We start from the raw sequence: 20,952 nt of genomic DNA on the forward strand, positions 1-20,952 counted from the left end.
TATACATTCTCTAAAATAATCAGTATCCATTTGTAATTTCTTTATCTTTAACAAGCATTGATCAAATTCACTGAGCTTGTCACATAAGTTACTCTTGTCTCTTAGTGTATTATCATTAAACACATTATGACATATGAGCATGTCGTTCAAACATAAACAGTCAGGGGCACTAGGCCCATTAGTAAAATTACGGCCAGGATTAGATACACTTTGTCTCTCACCTGCAGCAGTATTCTTACTTGCAGATAAAATGGGAGATACATTTAAACCATTAGTAGTTCCCCTTCTCGGCTCCTGGATTGAAAAACCAGGCACAGGATGCACAGAAAGTTGAGATAAATCCAAGATTTGAGATAAGAATGGTGATTGTTCAATCCTTTCCATTCTTTTATTTAATTGCTGTATTAAGACAGTCAATTCTCCAATAGACTGTTCAAGTACATTTGTACAACCCGCAGATGTTCCCTCCAACCTCGCTGCTGAATCCAACAAACCAGCAACAGCAAGAGACAGCAAACTCGATCAAAAAACAAACAAGCAGCTGGATGTAGAAAACAGAGATTTATTTAGAAAATTGTGAGTAAAACAAAGGAAATCAGTAGTTTGATTAATGAACTCAATAAACGATTGTGTAGCATCTGCAGACCCTGACCAAAGAATAAAAATATCATCTGAAAACTAACGTATAAATCACAGTTGGAAAAATGTGTGGAGGAAAATAAGAGCTTGTGTTCCCACATTAACATCACAATGTTAGCATACAAGCCCCCACAACAAGTACACAGGGCTATGTCTTCTTTCTGGAGATAAAGATTTTTCTCAAACCAAATAAAGTTTGATTTTAACACTACGTCTAGTAAGAGCTCATATGTGTTGATCTTTTCCTGCTCAAGACCTTTAAAGGTCAGGTATTCGCATAACCACTCTTTTCCAGTAGCATGTGGTATAACTGTGTAGAGATCTTTTATGTCAATTGTAAATAACACATGTTTATCGTTATACCCTACACTATTAAGCCTTTTCAAAAAATCCCAAGAATAAATGCAGATGTGTGTTTCTGCAAACACATTTTTTAAGTTCAATGTCTAGCATTGTAGCAAAAGGATGTGCAATTGACCCCCTTGCGTCCACAGTTGGGCACATAGGGGGTTGATTCAAACCCTTATGGATTTTGGGAAGCCCAAAAATGATGGGAGTGATAGGAAATTCAACTGTAAGATAATTATACTGATTGTATGTCAGCTGAACCCTGGATAAATAAATCATGTAAAAAAATCCTGATTCTTCCATACACAGTATTCATTTCACTTAGTGTATATTACTTTACGTAATTCTGGCCCTAAGAAGCCTAGTGTGAATAATCTAACTTATGATGAAAAACAAGGGTTAGATTTTTTGAAAGGAATATCAGGTGTTAGATTCATTAAGCCTGATAAGGGTGGGGGGTTGATTGCAATGGATGAGTGTGATTACATCAATAAAATGGCGTGTTTATTACACTCGACCACATAAGAAGAAAGTTCACTAAGTGAAATGAATGAGGGTATGGAAGAATCAGGATTTTTTTACATGATTTATTTATCCAGGGGTCAAATGACATACATCAGTAAAATTATCTTACAGTTGAAATTCCCATCACATCCACCATTTTTGGGTCTCCCAAAATTCATAAGGATGTGAATCAACTTAACCCTCTATGCACCCAACTGTGGACGCAAAGATGTCAATTACACATATTCTTGCTAAAATGTTAGACACTGAACTTAAAAAATACGTGTTTGCAGAAATGCACATCTGCATTGATTTGTAGGATTTTTTGAAAAGGCTTAATTGTATAGAGTATAACGATAAACATGTGTTAATCACAATTGACATGAAAGATCTATACACAGTTATACCACATGCTATTGGAGAAGAGTGATTTTGCGAATACCTGACCTTTAAAGGTCTTGAGCAGGAAAAGATCAACACTTATGAGCTCTTACTAGACCTAGTGTTAAAACTGAACTTTATTTGGTTTGAGAAAAATCTTTATCTCCAGAAAGAAGGCATAGCTATGGGTTCTTATTGTGGGGTTTGTATGCTAACATTGTGATGTTAATGTGGGAACACAAGTTCTTATTTTCCTTCACACATTTTTCCAACTGTGATTTATACCTTTGTTTTCAGGATGATATTTTTATTCTTTGGTCAGGGTCTGCAGATGCTATACAATTGTTTATTGAGTTCATTAATCAAACTACTGACTTCCTATGTTTTACACACAATTTTCTAAATAAACCTGCATTTTCTACATCTAGCTGCTTATTTGTTTTTTTGATCATTTCCATTTAATACAGAAATGCAAAACGAATTTATCAACAACTTTTTGTTGGATAATGATGTTATACCAGCACCTCGCTTAACAGAGAGGTCCAAACAAGTGATTGTTGCTAATACATCTGGTGATTTTCAAATATACAATTTTTCAGACACAGTTTGACACTGATATGGCTGACTTACTTTCAAAAGGTATGACTTTTGCGCAAAGTAAAAGGTCAAATTTACCCAACATTTTAATAGACATGAAGTTGTTTATGCGTAAATTGAACTTTTTATTAAATGTTTGATAATTCACTCACCCAAGAGGTTATGTGTAGGGTTTCTAGTACCTACAATCCTCCATTGTATCCTAGGATTTTACTTTTTGAAACAATGTGTGAATTAGATTTGAAAAATATGGCTTTTTTTAAAAAATGTTGGTAAAGTTGATAATTTGAATGAACAAGAATGTCTTTTGCTTGAATTTTTGAATGAACAAAGAATCTGGTTTATGAAGCCAGATACGGGGGGGAGGGTTAGTGGTAATGGACTTGTCTGACTATAAGAATAGGATGTTAAAATTACTGGATAATGAAGCTTATGAGAAAGTGTCAAGGAATGAATTAAAAGTGGCTTATAAAACGATTTATGAGCAACTTAGAGACATGTTCATAGACCAATGAATTTATATGCAAACATTTAACTATTTAAATTTGACTTACCCTATTATTCCTATGATGTTCAGAGTTCCGAAATTACATAAAGATATTCAGAACCCCCAAATGCAGCAAATTATTGATGGAAGGAATTCCATTATGACTGCTTGCGCTAAATTCCTTAATTTCAAACTAAAAAGATTTTCAATTTCTGAGCAGCAAATTTGTAAAGATTCCTGGAATTTTTTGAAATCCATTAATAATTTAGACTGTGATCCTTTGTCTAATTTTGCCACCACAGACGTTAAGGATCTTCATACTGTGATTCCTCAAACCTTAGGAATACAATGGATTTTGGAACTTTTACTGGATAAGGGAGTGCCACATGTTGAACTAAATTTACAGGAAGAGTTATTTGAAATTGTACTTAGAAATAATTACTTCTGTTTTGAAGGGGATTTGTACTTGCAGAAATGGGGGTGGCAATGGGGTCCCCATGTGGAGCAATATTTGCTAACTTGTTTATGGTGGCTTGGGAGCACAAGTTTGTACTTAGTATTTTTTCAGCTAATATAGTATTGAATTTATGATATTTGGATGATTTGTTTGTATTATGGAAAGGGGACAAACCTAGTTTTAATATCTTTATGGAATATATAAATAGAACTACTGAATTTCTGACATTTACTAAAGAGTTTAGTATGAACTCCATTTCATTTCTGGATGTGAATTTAGAGAAAGATATTAAAAATGGGAGATATATATCAAACATTTTTCGGAAGAAAACCTATTCTAATATTTTCTTGTATTTTTCAAGTCCCCATGCCTCGCATCAAAAAAGGTCAATCTGTACAGGCACCAAGAATTGTTACACCAGACGGGCATTTTAAGACAGAATGTGATTCATTATATTCCATGTTTAGAAGGAGAGGATATCCAATAGATATGTTGGACAATTTGAGAAGGGAAGTTAAAATGAAGAGGGTAATAGGACATTTTTACCTTATTTTGGGCAGTATATCTTTAGTAGACATTCAGATGAATTTGAATACAATGGATGATGCATTACTGAATCAACCTTTAGAAGTATCTAATACAGTACAGTTCATTGCTCAGTTTAGTATAGACCATTATTTTACTCAAAATATTTTAACTAAAAAATGGCCAATTTTGATGGAGGAAGGTCTAATGAGGGAAAGATTAGGTACATCACCATTGATGGTGTTTAGAAAAGGGACTAAAGGGACTAACTTTAAATCCATTTTGGAGAACTTGAATAGGATACCTTTTGTTACGGACCCACGTATGGGAAAATGTGGTAGATACCCATACTGTCCAAAAATTATACCAGGGACATCTTTTCAAATTGATGGGCATGAGCATAAGATCAGACACAAATTTGATTGTAACAGCAGAGGGGTGGTTTATTTAGCTACCTGTCAATTATGTATGGCATATTACATGGGCAAAATGGACCGAAGATTACATGATAGAATTTATGAGCACAAATATGCCATTAGGAAGGGACAGGTGACTAATGGCCTTGCAAAACATGTCAGAGATAACATTGGGCATTTTTTCAAGTATATGGCTATTGATAAAGTTAATTTAGGATTTAGAGGGGGGACCTTCAGAATTAATTTTAGAGAAAAAATAACTTTTATGGCAATTGAGGCTGGGTGCCTATAAATGGCCTGGTGTTAATAAAATGTGTTCTATATCTTATGTTCTTAAAATTAAGACTATGAACAGATAATTTTAGCAACGGTTTTAATTTTGCATATTAATACATGAAAAGAAATTGTATATTAAGTTTAGGTTAGAAGAATGGTAACTGTAAAAACTATATAGTTAAATGTTTTTGTAGTTTGTTGCTTTTGCTTTAACTAGGGGGATTGTTTAACTGTTTAATTAGTTGAAATTAATAATTTCTTGATGTATTTAGATAACACTTTTGTTGGTTTGAATCATCTGAAGAAGTTCACGTTTAGTTGGATGAAAGCGCTAATAAAAAGTTGATTTGTAACTGTTGCCTGGTCGATCTACACCCAATAGTCTTTTTTCGGTTCAGTTTTCTGTGTTATGTACTATAGGTTTTGTGTGATTTGTACAGTTTTGTTATGAATTATGTGCTTTTTCTTCTTAAACTGCAGAAGGTTTCACCCTTAGCCTCTGCAAAAGTGAACCTCAAGTCAGCTGGACAACTGGTAAACAAAATATCAATAATAAATAAATCCAGATGTATTTAAACCAGCAAAAGAATTGCAAACTGACTGGAGGAAAAAGGAAATACCAGTTACAACACATTAGGAAAAATCAGGAAACCAACACAGAAGAAAGCTAGATTTATAGAAAATTTACCAAGAAAGCGTGAAGAGACAAAAGCTCACTATTCAATTTGTCTGTCTCCAAGAAATTACTTCATGCACTGAAAATGGTACTACTTCGCATACTTGGCCCAGGGTAGTCCTCCCATAAAAACAATACGAAGGAAATGTGTAAAAAAGCATGGAGCATGCATGTGTAATATAAACATCAACCGTGAGCAAACATGATGTGCATTACCGTCATAACAAGGTGCTGCATCACAACAGTATAATTCATCTTCCGGCATGGACGAAAAATTAAATGCACTTACCGTTCAATTGGCTTGAACTATTCGGAGCACTCTTTGTTCGTATGGGACGAAGGGAGAAGCTTTTCGATTCATTTGCTAAGGGAAAACAATAAAGAAAAATAGGTCAGTCATCAGGCTTGGAAACCTGTGCAACCTATACTTTTCTAGAAGTATGAATCTCTCTCTCTAATTACCTACATTATATCATGAAATACTGAGATAAAAAAATGATTTCTATAAAAATAAAAATAATTTGCTTTGGTGTAGCACACAACACACAGTTTTACATCCTGATAGCAACAGGTTTGAGTAGGGAATCAAATGCCTTACTGATGCAGTTACTTCACAAGACACTGAGATCTCATCTGACATTCCATCCAAAGGGACAAGAAGCAGTCTACCTTAAAGTAAACACTGATGTGAACAATGTACAGTAATAAGAATGTGTAAAAAATCCAATGGCCCCTGACACCATCACAGGATCTGAACCACAGGATATAATTCCCACATAAAATTACATTTGTTTGAGACCAGAAGGAGACAAATAGCTTATTATGTTCACATTTAGAATTTTACCTCTGCTCAATGCCTCCCTTACCTCACTTGCCCCATGCTCACTTGAAGCTTTCTTTACATTCTGTCTCCACTACTCACTCTTGTAGATCATTGTGTGCTCACATCTCCACTGTCAAACAGCACTTTTGTAGACCCAGGGAGAAGTTTGACCCTACATGATACTGTGTGTGAGACCTTTTCCTCCAGTTCTGGGTGACACTTTCCCCAGTATGACATAGTATATGCATGTCATATTCTCCCATGTCATTCTTGCACTCTGGTAAGAAAACATCCAGGTGCCCTAGTCCTTCGTTATAGTCTTTCCTCACCATTGCATGCACCCTTCTAGTGGCCTTCCTCTGAACACATTATAGCAGTCTGATTTTCCTCCTCCTGTAAGTTTTCACAACTTTAAACAACGTGTGCTGCATATAATGGAGCTGCTATACCACTCATTGTACAGAAGGTAATGGGGATGCTGCGCCAATTGTTGTGCTGTATGTCATGGGGCTGCTGCACCAATCATTGTCCTGTAAGTAATGGGGTTTTTGTACCAATCATTGTATTGTATGCAAAGGGGCTGCTGTACCAATCACTGTATTGTATTGTATATAATGGGGCTGCTGTACCAATCATTGTGCTGTATGTAATGGGGCTGCTGCACCAGTGTGCTGCACGTAATGAGGTTGCTGCACCAATCATTGTATTGTATTGTATGTAATGGGGCTGCTGTACCAATCATTGTATTGTATTGTATGTAATGGGGCTGCTGCACCAATTGTGTCCTGTATGTAATGGGGCTGCTGCACCAATCATTGTATTGTATTGTATGTAATGGGGCTGCTGCACCAATTGTGTCCTGTATGTAATGAGGCTGCTGCACCGATCAGTGTGCTGTATGTAGTGGGGATGCTGTACCAATCGTTGTCCTGTATGTAATGGGGCTGCTGTACCAATCGTTGTCCTGTATGTAATGAGGCTAATGCACTGATCAGTGTGCTGTATGCAATGGGGCTGCTGTACCAATTGTTGTCCTGTATGTAATGGGGCTGCTGTACCAATTGTTGTCCTGTATGTAATGAGGCTAATGCACTGATCAGTGTGCTGTATGCAATGGGGCTGCTCTACTAATTGTTGTCCTGCATGTAATGGGGCTGCTGTACTAATTGCTGTGTTTTATAGAATGTGGTTGTTGCACCTATTGTTGTGCTGTATGTAATGGGGTTGCTGCACCAGTCTTTGTGGTGTATGTAATGGGGGTATTCACCTTCGTTGCTTCTTCAGATATATGTCTGAAATTATTAAACTAAATATTTCTTTATCAACTCCTGTTATACCCCAATCATCTCTTCCCTTTTTCTTGACACTATTCATCTCTCATATCTCTCTGTGTCCTACCTTTCAGCCATGTAACAGTCCATTTGATTGTTTTCTTCCTATCCTCAAGCTCTGCAGTTTTCTTAACAATCACCTATGAAGTACTGAGTCAAAGGCTTTGGAGAAGCTGAGACTTACAATGTCCATTAACACTCCCCTGTTAAGTTCTTCAGCAGTCATAAAACAGAGTCAGATTCAGCTAGCAACTTCCTTCCATCCATGAACCTATTTATTGTTCTAGAGATTGATGTTTTCTCAGAAAAACATCCAATCTTTCCTTTAGGGGTGTCTCCTTGAGTTCCTTCACTGCTACTACTGGACTAACAGGCCTGCATTTTGCATATTCCAGCCCCCACCACACACGCGCACACACACACACACACACACACACACACACACACACACACACACACACACACACACACACACACACACACACACACACACACACACCTATACCTCTCAATTTCTTTGCAAAATAATTCTGAATAAAACTGATAATGGGGAGTCAAAGACCCAAAAATGTGCAGTTTTGTACCTACCATAAATGTAGATGTTCGAGTGTTCACCCTGCTGCAGTCATCACACTTGGGTTATCCTGCCGTCAGGCGGTCCCGTAGTCGGCCTGAGTTCCAAAGTCTTGGTCTGGCGTCGGTTGCTGTTGCTTCTTCCCTGACGTCAGTGCGCCAGGGTTATATAAGAGGCATCCAACACCATTTTCTTCAGTTTTTCTTGCCCCAGATGTCAGGTGCCCCCCCCCCCAATAGGAGGTCACTACATATTGCCAATAAAACAAGCAAAGAACATACAAAGCATACCTTCAGCTATAAGCAAATACACCACCAAGGTTGTATCAGATAGAAAGGCATAGAAAGGTTCAGTTAGATCAGGGGGGATGGAAGGAGGGTAAACCTGGACTGCAGCAGGGTGAACACTCGAACATCTACATTTATGGTAGGTACAAAACTGTACTATGTTCATCGTGTTACCCTGCTGCAGTCATCACACTTGGGTTGAATCCCAAAGCTAAGGATGGGTGGTGGAGTTAAACAGGGATAGAAGAAGCTAGTAGGCCCTGCAAAACTGCAGTGGCAAAGCCAGCTCTAGTCTTAGAGTATATGGGTAAGTGATAGTGTTTGGTGAAGGTGTGCACTGAACTCCAAGTTGCAGCTTCCAGAATATCCTTGGTTGGTACCCCCATGAGAAAGGCTGTAGATGTAGCTGCAGCCCTGGTGGAGTGTGACCTAATGCTAGCAGGAACTGGTTTTCCATGATGAGTGTAGCAGAAATGTATACAATGTCCTATCCATTTTGAAATGGTCTGTTTTGAGATAGCTTTTCCTTGTAATGCTGTAGCATAGGATACAAAGAGCTGGTCAGATTTTCGGAAAACCTTAGTTCTATCCAAGTAGTAACGTAGTTGCCTGTGAATGTCCAAGGAGTGCAGGAGTCTTTCTCCTTTGTTCTGGGGGTTTGGGAAAAAGGTGGGTAAATGGATGGTTTGGTTTAGGGCCACACTGGATACCACCTTTGGCATAAAGGAGGGGTTAGTTCGTAGAGAGGCTCTGTCTTGATGAAAAATGAGGAAAGGCTCCACTGCCATTAGTGCCTGTAGCTCTGAGACTCTTCTGGCTGAATTTATTGCTAGCAGCAGGACAGTTTTCCATGATAGAAACTTTAAATCAGTTAAGAAAGCTGGTTCAAATGGCAGCATTGTAAGCTTTTCCAGAATAAAGTTGAGATCCCAAGTTGGTGTTGGTGCTCTCCTGGGTGGTCTTATGTTCTTGGCCCCTTTGAGGTACTGTCTTAGGAGTGGATGTGAAAATAAAGGAGGATCCGTGTTGAAGTGAGCTGAAATCGCTGAGGTGTGGATCTTAATAGATGAAAAGGAAAGTCCTTTGTGCAACATTTCAGTTAAATATTGTAGAATCTGAGGAATGTCTAGCTCTAGGGGATTTTGGCCTTTATCTTTTCCATTTGTCTGAATAGGCTTTCCTGGTGCTGGGCCTCCTGGCCTCCAGAATGACATCCATAACAGCTTTAGATAGAGGAGTTGGCTGGTTGTTTAGGTGATTTGCCATGCAGCCAGATTTAAAGTCTTGAGCTGGCTGTGTAGAATCTGACTGTCTTGCTGGATGAGCAGGTGAGGAATTTGTGGTAAAATCCATGGTGGTCCGTGGGCCATGTTGCTTAGTACTGGGTACCAGTGCTGGCGTGGCCAGTCTGGAGCAATGAGTATCATTTGTGGCCTCTCTAATCTGACTTTCAGCAGCACCTTTGCTAGAAGAGGCAGTAGAGGGAAGACATACACTGTCAATGTTTTCCAACTGAATGTGAGAGCGTCCACTTTCCAAGCTTGTGGGTGGAATGTCCTTGTGCAAAATTTTTGAAATTGGTAGTTTTGGGGGTTGGCAAACAGATCTATGTCTGGGCGTCCCCATTTTTGAGTTATCATTGCAAATACTTGTGGATCCAGTTTCCACTCGTGGGGATCCATGATGTTTCTGCTTAGGTCGTCTGCCAATGTGTTTTTCTTTCCTGGCAGGAATTGTGCTTGTAATTGAACTTGGTAAGTCAGTGCTGTGTTCCACTAGGTCATTGCTTGCCTGCACAGAGGGAAGGAGTGTGTACCCCCTTGCTTGTTAATGTACCACATTACTTTGGTATTGTCTGTCTTTATTATTAATTGTCCTGGGTGTAAGAGGTCCTTGAAAGCTGTTAGGGCATTCTGTACAGCTAGCATTTCTTTTTGATTGATGTGCAGATGCCTTTGATTTGTAGTCCATTTGCCCTGAATGCACTGTCCTGCCATGTGTGCTCCCCAGGCATAGTCCGATGCATCTGTTATCCTCTGCCTGGCTGTGGGTAAGGTGAAAGGCTGACCCTTGTTGAGGTGACATGCCTGTGCCCACCATAGAAACTCCTGTTGAAGGCAGGGAATGAGTGGTATCATTGTTTCCAAGCTGTGGCTGTGTTGAGTCCATACGCTTTTCAGGTACCATTGTAATTTCCTCATATGCAGTCTTGCAAATGGTATTAGTAGAATGCAAGATGCCATGAATCCCAAGGCCTGCAGAATTTTTCTTGCAGGGAGTTGGGTCTTTGTTGCCATTATTTTGAAGTATTGAGTCAGATGTTGTTGCCTGTCTGGTGTGAGATAAGCCATCTGGGCCGCTGTATTCAAGCTGGCACCCAGGAATATTATGTTCTGTGAGGGCACTAGTTTTGATTTCTTTTCGTTTACTGTGTACCCTAGGCAACTTAGAAGGTGTTTGACAAATGCCAGATGTTGTAAAAGAATGTCCTTGCTTTCTGCTTGAATAAGGCAGTCGTCCAAGTATGGGTATATATGAATTCCTCTTTGTCTGCAGTATGCGATTACTGGTGCCAGGCATTTTGTGAAGACCCTGGGTGCAGTAGATAAGCCAAAGGGCAGTGCAGAGAATTGATAATGGGTTGAACCTGCAATGAAATGGAGGTATCTTCTGCAATTTCGTCTGATAGGGACATGCAGGTATGCCTCCTTGAGGTCCAACGTTACGAGCCAAGCCTTCTTGCCCAACATGGGAAGAAGCTGCTGTAATGTTATTATCTTGAATTTGTTTACTTGCAAATAGGTGTTTGGACTTGAAAGGTCTAGAATGGGTCTCCATGCTTTGTCCTTTCTGGGGACTAGAAAAAGTCTGGAGTAAAAACCTTGTCCTTGTTCCTGTGGAGGTACCTGTTGAATGGCTCTCATGTCCATGAGAGCTGTAATTTGTTTTTGTGCCTCTGCCCATTGATTTGGTGGCAGGTTTGTCATTCCTTTTATCCTTGGCAAAGTGTGAAAATGGAATCTGTATCCTTGTGAGACGACATCTAGGACCCATTTGTCTTTTGTTATGATGTGCCAGTTGTCTGCAAAAAGTGCTAATTTTCCTCCCAAGGGAGCTGCCAAGAGAGTTTTGCTTGACAGTTTGAGGGTTAAGTCATTGTGTTTGTCTTCTAGAAGTTTGGGGCCTGTGTTCTCCTCCTTTCTGGGTAGTGGCACCCCATTGACGAGGTTTGTAAGGGCCTTGTGACTGACCCCTGCCCCTTGGGCATCTGTATTTGCCCCTCTGTGGTCTGTCAGAAGCTGGAAAGGACCAATTTTTTGTTGGCCAATTTCTGCTGAAACGAGGGGGCTGTACCTGTAAAAAATCCTTGACCATCTGCATAGACTTTGCCTTATCCTCCATTTTCTTTAAAACCTCTTCAGCTTTTACACCAAATAAGACATCCTGCTGTAAAGGTGCATCTAATAATTTTGCTTTAACATGATCAGGCAGGGTTTGTTCTTTTAACCAAGCATGTCTACGTATGACAGACCCAGTCACAGCTGCTCTACAGGAAGCTTCCAATGAATCAAATCCACATTGTAAAGTATGTTTGCCCACCTGTTCAGCTGCATGCAACAGATCCTGCATTTCCTTGAAGTCAGACTGTTCAGAATGCGTGATCATCTTTTATTTTAATTAAGACATTAGGAATTGCTGATATTTCAGCATGTGAAACTGACAATTTAATGCTCTCATAGCAAGAGTAGCTGAGGTGTATACCTTCTTTCCCCACCTATCTAGTGTTCTGGAGTGCCTTTCAGAGGGTACAGGATTTTTGCCATAGAAGCCTTAGCCCATTTGGGACCCTGAGAAATTGTTTATGGGTCAGCAAAAGGGCTTTTATAAAGGAATTTGTGTGAGTCAGGTACTCTGTAGTATCTGTCTGGTTTGGCTGGTGCAGAAGGTAGAGAGTCTGGGTTAAGACTAGATTCTAGGTAAACATCATCCACAATGTCTAAAACTGAAGGGATAGCAAGTGGCCTGTGCTGGGGAAGTAAAAGGAACTCTCGGAGTCTTTTCTTTGGATCGGAGTAGTCCTGGCCTTCCCAGTGGAAATGTTCCCTCATGGTATATAAAGTTTCCCCAAAGGAATAGTCTTCAGTGGGAGATGCTGAGGGGATAGAATCTTCATAAGGGGGAAAGGAGTAATCCTGTTTCTCAGAGGAGCCTGAGGAAATTGAAACCTGGTCACAGGAGGCATAATCCTCCTCTTGTCTCGGCCTTTTGTCTGGAGGGGGTTGGGAACTCCTGATTAGGGTAATCAAATCTTTAGCCATCTTAAGCATCTGTTTCTTAGGCATGGTGCCTCGAACTGGAGACTGATATACAGTCTTTTTAGGTTTTAATGGAGTTCTAAGCTTAGCATACGATTTAATGGTGAGTGTAGTTGGTCTGAAGACACCTTCTGTAGCCGAAGGTGTTTCCACTGCACCGGGTTCTCCTTCTGCTATGGTGTCGGTAGGGCCTAATGAAGATGACTGCATCGGCCTAGTACTCTTGGTTTGAGAATCCGAAGCTGGCTGGGGCTCCAATTCTGTGGTCGTCAGGGGCTGCGTAAGTGCCTCACTGAAAACCGGAGAACCGGCGACATGCCCAGTAGAGGCTTCGGAGTCTGGCTTGGTTCTTGGCTGTCTGTCCTTATCTTTGCATTTTTTATGCATGCCGGTCATCGGTTGCTCCGATGGCATGGTATAATTAAATTTCCTACCAAAGTAGTCTCGAGCGAAATCATAACAACGCTTGATAGTTCATTTATTGAACCTAGCACAAAACCGACAACCAGTGACGTCGTGGTCTGGGCCTAGGCAAGGAATACAATAAGAATGGAAGTCCTTATGAGGTATTTGATTCCCACAAGAAATGCAATTTTTAACTTTTTCTGACATCGGTCTGAGGCAAGAAAAGGTTCCCCAATGGGGTACTTAGCTTTATTGAAAACTTCTGACTGAAATTCAATTCGAAAATCTCAGGTGTCGGGCGACCGGCACTTGCGAACTGCTTCTGCTTCGGGCACCGCGCAGCAAGAAAGACTGAAGAAAATGGCATCAGATGCCTCTTGTATACCCCTGGCACAGTGACGTCAGGGAAGAAGTGACAGCAACCGATGCCGGACCAAGACCTTGGAACTCAGGCCGACTGCGGGACCGCCTGATGGCAGGATAACCCAAGTGTGATGACTGCAGCAGGGTAACACGATGAACATCAGGGACAATTTCATATGGGCTCCATAACAGAAGTACACAACAGCTGTGAGCAGCAGTTAGAGATGCAATGACAGCAAAGTGACAAGTAACACCAGCACTACGTAATACGCTTTTAAAGTAATTTATCGTTGCAGGAGGGGTGTCTTTATTCTTTTACGTTTGTTTATTAACTTCACGATCACTGTACCTCAGAGTAGGATGAATTCTCTGACACAGAGCTATGTCAATCTTTTTTATAACTTATTAGCAGTCAAACGTGTGATTTTTGATTGTGTTCATATAATTTCTGTCTGGCACCCAGGGAAACTTTACAGAGAAAATGCCTGGTACTGCCAGCTGCGGCATTATTCCCTTACTCTCCCATAAGTTCTGAATCATCAACTCTCTAAGATTACATGTATAGCTCTCATATGGACTGGTCCATAAATACACCATCCTTCAGTTTCTGCAGTCGCTTCTGTGAAAATTCTGGTGGGGTTTGTCTTTAATGGCCTGAATTTGTCCATAACAGACTTAAAGAAGAAAGTCATGGGCATTCAAACCTGCCAAAGCTGAAACACCTGCTGTCCTTAAGGGGTAATTTTCATATATCCCATGTTACCTCTAATATAAGAGGCTTTAAGGAATCATACAGTGGAAAATCTAGCTTGCCTGGGTTTTTCTTTTAGTTTTTACTGAAATGTTCATGAACTTATCAAGTATGGATGTGATACAAATGACTTAATGCACTTTATTAAAAGGTAAATGACAAATTGTCAGAAGTTCTGCTAAATGAATGGCACCAATGGATTTTAATGTCCATTATTTTAATATCCAATATTTAACATAGAAATCAAATGTAAAATAAAAAATAAATAAAATGTCAGCATGAGAACACAGAAGGATATTCCTGCAAAATGCTGTGCGGCTCAAGGATATTTTAGCCCTTTCAGAAATCAACATAACAGAATCAGTGCTTTAAAACCTGTAAAATTTAAAAGTATTTTCATACACCTCAGCAGTTATGCATCCAAACTTTTTTTTTCTCAAGCAAATCTACACAAAAAAAAAAATCACACCACTGTATGGATCTTACGAGCATTGATTTACTGAATCCACCAGCAGGGGATGTGGTGACTATAACGTCAATGAAGCATTTCCCAGAGACTGCAACTTCTAGTTCATCCCCAAATGGATCATTTTTATTTAAGCAGCTGGATGCACAGACCACAGGTTTATTTAGAAAATTGTGAGTATAACAAAAGAAATCAGTAGTGTGATTAATGAACTCAATAAACAATTGTATAGCATCTGCAGACCCTGACCAAAGAATAAAAATATCATCCTGAAAACGAAGGTATGAATCACAGTTGGAAGAATGTGTGGAGGAAAATCAGAACTTGTGTTCCCACATTAACATCACAATGTTAGCATACAAGCCCCCACAACAAGAACCCATGGCTATGCCTTCTTTCAAAGCTTTTTCTCAAACCAAATAAAAATCAGTTTTAACACTAGGTCTAGTAACAGCTCATAAGTGTTGATCTTTTCCTGCTCAAGACCAGAATTACATAAAGCTCTAATATCCAGTTCACATATATTCTGAAACACCATTAGAGAATTATGCAGTGGTGGATTATAAGTACTAGCCACTCTCAAATAATTTTTCACATATACATCATTTAAAAACAATAAATGAAGATTTAATTTTCATGTATACAATTTCAAATTAATGAGAGTTTCAACCAAATTAATTTTCCTTGTAGGAACAAAAGTTAATCCTTTGGAAAGCAAGTCATACAACTCAACTGGAATGTCCAAAGAAGAACAATTATATATTTTAAAGTCGTTAGCAGTGTTAAACACGATGTTCAAAGGGGGAAGTAGAAATGTAGGAAGTAGTCCCTCATCACATTCATTATTTATTGAAACCATTGCTTCCCATTCCATGAATTCCGACCATTCCCCCGAAAATTCCCTCTGTTGGCTTGAGGGGTTGCACAGTGCCTAGACATTTGCCCTTTCTGGTTGTACTTCTGATTATTTAGATGCTCCAAGCGCCTGGGGTAATTCCCATTCCCCTGGTCTAAAACAATCGCCATTGTCAGTTGTAGTTAATACGCAGTCAGCATCATTAATGTTTTCATTCAAAGATTCATCCCATTTATACGCTGATGCCAACATTGGGGAATTGGGTGGGGCTACACTTTGTTGTCTCTATAATCATCAATATCTGTAGATAGCTTTTTAAACTTCCTAGATTTAATAGATTCCATATGTTCTTTGATGGAACGTAGAATACGCGTGTATTCAATTTTATTATCACTAAAAGAAATGTCCTGAGTGATATTCCTATCTAATTCTACCACTTATTTGGTAAGAGACTCACTGGTTAGGTTGCTGTGTTTAATAACAACTTCCATGTACTCTATCCCATGTTTGTCAAACATCTGCAACAATTCATGGTGAAGACTAGAGCTGCTAATCAATCCAGTGGGAAAGCGCCATACTGGCAAACCTTTAGGCACTACCCCTCTGTTTATGCATTCTCTAAAATAATCAGTATCCATTTGTAAATTCTTTATCTTTAACAAGCATTGATCAAATTCACTGAGCTTGTCACATAAGTTACTCTTGTCTCTTAGTGTATTACCATTAAACACATTATGACATATGAGCATGTCGTTCAAACATAAACAGTCAGGGGCACTAGGCCCATTAGTAAAATTACGGCCAGGATTAGATACACTTTGTCTCTCACCTGCAGAAGTATTCTTATTTGCAGATAAAATGGGAGATACATTGAAACCATTAGTAGTTCCCCTTCTCGGCTCCTGGATTGAAAAACTAGGCACAGGATGCACAGAAAGTTGAGATAAATCCAAGATTTGAGGTAAGAATGGTGATTGTTCAATCCTTTCCATTCTTTTATTTAATTGCTGTATTAAGACAGTCAATTCTCCAATAGACTGTTCAAGTACAGTCGCACAACCCGCAGATGTTCCCTCCAACCTCGCTGCTGAATCCATCAAACCAGCAACAGCAAGAGACAGCAAACTCGATCAAAAAACAAACAAGCAGCTGGATGTAGAAAACAGAGATTTATTTAGAAAATTGTGAGTAAAACAAAGGAAATCAGTAGTTTGATTAATGAACTCAATAAACGATTGTGTAGCATCTGCAGACCCTGACCAAAGAATAAAAATGTCATCTGAAAACTAACGTATAAATCACAGTTGGAAAAATGTGTGGATGAAAATAAGAGCTTGTGTTCCCACATTAACATCACAATGTTAGCATACAAGCCCCCACAACAAGTACACAGGGCTATGTCTTCTTTCTGGAGATAAAGATTTTTCTCAAACCAAATAAAGTTTGATTTTAACACTACGTCTAGTAAGAGCTCATAAGTGTCGATCTTTTCCTGCTCAAGACCTTTAAAGGTCAGGTATTCGCATAACCACTCTTCTCCAGTAGCATGTGGTATAACTGTGTAGAGATCTTTTATGTCAATTGTAAATAACACATGTTTATCGTTATACCCTACACTATTAAGCCTTTTCAAAAAATCCCAAGAATAAATGCAGATGTGTGTTTCTGCAAACACATTTTTTAAGTTCAATGTCTAGCATTGTAGCAAAAGGATGTGTAATTGACCCCCTTGCGTCCACAGTTGGGCACATAGGGGGTTGATTCAAACCCTTATGGATTTTGGGAAGCCCAAAAATGATGGGAGTGATAGGAAATTCAACTGTAAGATAATTATACTGATTGTATGTCAGCTGAACCCTGGATAAATAAATCATGTAAAAAAATCCTGATTCTTCCATACACAGTATTCATTTCACTTAGTGTATATTACTTTACGTAATTCTGGCCCTAAGAAGCCTAGTGTGAATAATCTAACTTATGATGAAAAACAAGGGTTAGATTTTTTGAAAGGAATATCAGCTGTTAGATTCATTAAGCCTGATAAGGGTGGGGGGTTGATTGCAATGGATGAGTGTGATTACATCAATAAAATGGAGTGTTTATTAAACTCGACCACATAAGAAGAAAGTTCACTAAGTGAAATGAATGAGGGTATGGAAGAATCAGGATTTTTTTACATGATTTATTTATCCAGGGGTCAAATGACATACATCAGTAAAATTATCTTACAGTTGAAATTCCCATCACATCCGCCATTTTTGCGTCTCCCAAAATTCATAAGGATGTGAATCAACTTAACCCTCTATGCACCCAACTGTGGACGCAAAGATGTCAATTACACATACTCTTGCTAAAATGTTAGACACTGAACTTAAAAAATACGTGTTTGCAGAAATGCACATCTGCATTGATTTGTAGGATTTTTTGAAAAGGCTTAATAGTATAGAGTATAACGATAAACATGTGTTTATCACAATTGACATGAAAGATCTATACACAGTTATACCACATGCTATTGGAGAAGAGTGATTTTGCAAATACCTGACCTTTAAAGGTCTTGAGCAGGAAAAGATCAACACTTATATGCTCTTACACACATTTTTCCAACTGTGATTTATACCTTTGTTTTCAGGATGATATTTTTATTCTTTGGTCAGGGTCTGCAGATGCTATACAATTGTTTATTGAGTTCATTAATCAAACTACTGACTTCCTATGTTTTACACACAATTTTCTAAATAAACCTGCATTTTCTACATCTAGCTGCTTATTTGTTTTTTTGATCATTTCCATTTAATACAGAAATGCAAAACGAATTTATCAACAACTTTTTGTTGGATAATGATGTTATACCAGCACCTCGCTTAACAGAGAGGTCCAAACAAGTGATTGTTGCTAATACATCTGGTGATTTTCAAATATACAATTTTTCAGACACAGTTTGACACTGATATTGCTGACTTACTTTCAAAAGGTATGACTTTTGTGCAAAGTAAAAGGTCAAATTTACTTAACATTTTAATAGACATGAAGGTGTTTATGCGTAAATTGAACTTTTTATTAAATGTTTGATAATTCTCTCACCCAAGAGGTTATGTGTAGGGTTCCTAGTACCTACAATCCTCCATTGTATCCTAGGATTTTACTTTTCGAAACAATGTGTGAATTAGATTTGAAAAATATGCCTTTTTTTAAAAATGTTGGTAAAGTTGATAATTTGAATGAACAAGAATGCCTTTTGCTTGAATTTTTGAATGAACAAAGAATCTGGTTTATGAAGCCAGATACGAGGGGGGGGGTTAGTGGTAATGGACTTGTTTGACTATAAGAATAGGATGTTAAAATTACTGGATAATGAAGCTTATGTGAAAGTGTCAAGGAATGAATTAAAAGTGGCTTATAAAAAGATTTATGAGCAACTTAGAGACATGTTCATAGACCAATGAATTTATATGCAAACATTTAACTATTTAAATTTGACTTACCCTATTATTCCTTTGATGTTCAGAGTTCCGAAATTACATAAAGATATTCAGAACCCCCAAATGCAGCAAATTATTGATGGAAGGAATTCCATTATGACTGCTTGCACTAAATTCCTTAATTTCAAACTAAAAAGATTTTCAATTTCTGAGCAGCAAATTTTTAAAGATTCCTGGAATTTTTTGAAATCCATTAATAATTTAGACTGTGATCCTTTGTCTAATTTTGCCACCACAGACGTTAAGGATCTTCATACTGTGATTCCTCAAACCTTAGGAATACAATGGATTTTGGAACTTTTACTGGATAAGGGAGTGCCACAGATTGAACTAAATTTATAGGAAGAATTATTTGAAATTGTACTTAGAAATAATTACTTCTGTTTTGAAGGGGATTTGTACTTGCAGAAATGGGGGTGGCAATGGGGTCCCCATGTGGTGCAATATTTGCTAACTTGTTTATGGTGGCTTGGGAGCACAAGTTTGTACTTAACAGTATTTTTTCAGCTAATATAGTATTGAATTTACAATACTTGGATGATTTGTTTGTATTATGGAAAGGGGACGAACCTAGTTTTAATATCTTTATGGAATATATAAATAGAACTACTGAATTTCTGACATTTACTAAAGAGTTTAGTATGAACTCCATTTCATTTCTGGATGTGAATTTAGAGAAAGATATTAAAAATGGGAGATATATATCAAACATTTTTCGGAAGAAAACCTATTCTAATATTTTCTTCTATTTTTCAAGTCCCCACGCCTCGCATCAAAAAAGGTCAATCTGTACAGGCACCAAGAATGGTTACACCAGACGGGCATTTTAAGACAGAATGTGATTCATTATATTCCATGTTTAGAAGGAGAGGATATCCAATAGATATGTTGGACAATTTGAGAAGGGAAGTTAAAATGAAGAGGGTAATAGGACATTTTTACCTTATTTTGGGCAGTATATCTTTAGTAGACATTCAGATGAATTTGAATACAATGGATGATGCATTACTGAATCAACCGTTAGAAGTATCTAATACAGTACAGTTCATTGCTCAGTTTAGTATAGATCATTATTTTACTCAAAATATTTTAACTAAAAAATGGCCGATTTTGATGGAGGAAGGTCATATGAGGGAAAGATTAGGAACATCACCATTGATGGTGTTTAGAAAAGGGACTAACTTTAAATCCATTTTGGAGAACTTGAATGGGATACCTTTTGTTACGGACCCACGTATGGGAAAATGTGGTAGATACCTATACTGTCCAAAAATTATACCAGGGACATCTTTTCAAATTGATGGGCATGAGCATAAGATCAGACACAAATTTGATTGTAACAGCAGAGGGGTGGTTTATTTAGCTACCTGTCAATTATGTATGGCATATTACATGGGCAAAATGGACCGAAGATTACATGATAGAATTTACGAGCACAAATATGCCATTAGGAAGGGACAGGTGACTAATGGCCTTGCAAAACATGTCAGAGATAACATTGGGCATTTTTTCAAGTATATGGCTATTGATAAAGTTAATTTAGGATTTAGAGGGGGGACCTTCAGAATTAATTTTAGAGAAAAAAGAACTTTTATGGCAATTGAGGCTGGTTGCCTATAAATGGCCTGGTGTTAATAAAATGTGTTCTATATCTTATGTTCTTAAAATTAAGACTATGAACAGATAATTTTAGCAAAGGTTTTAATTTTGCATATTAATACATGAAACGAAATTTTATATTAAGTTTAGGTTAGAAGAATGGTAACTGTAAAAACTATATAGTTAAATGTTTTTGTAGTTTGTTGCTTTTGCTTTAACTAGGGGGATTGTTTAACTGTTTAATTAGTTGAAATTAATAATTTCTTGATGTATTTAGATAACACTTTTGTTGGTTTGAATCATCTGAAGAAGTTCATGTTTAGTTGGATGAAAGCGCTAATAAAAAGTTGATTTGTAACTGTTGCCTGGTCGATCTACACCCAATAGTCTTTT

The 20,952-nt window shown here is 38.0% G+C and overlaps 1 protein-coding gene across 1 annotated transcript in view; it reads right to left on the reverse strand.

Moving 5' to 3' along the window:
* The window catches only part of LOC122790548, a 253,233-nt gene that overhangs the window by 62,055 nt on the left and 170,226 nt on the right, over positions 1-20,952 (reverse strand). The window contains exon 9 of the mRNA XM_044058096.1: positions 5,596-5,670. Coding sequence (XP_043914031.1) covers positions 5,596-5,670 — 75 coding nt within the window. The remainder of the gene's footprint in view (positions 1-5,595; positions 5,671-20,952) is intronic.

This window comes from Protopterus annectens, chromosome 16.part0 (genome assembly GCF_019279795.1).
Source record: "Protopterus annectens isolate FY-2018-M chromosome 16.part0, PAN1.0, whole genome shotgun sequence".
NCBI classification, from domain to species: domain Eukaryota; kingdom Metazoa; phylum Chordata; order Ceratodontiformes; family Protopteridae; genus Protopterus; species Protopterus annectens.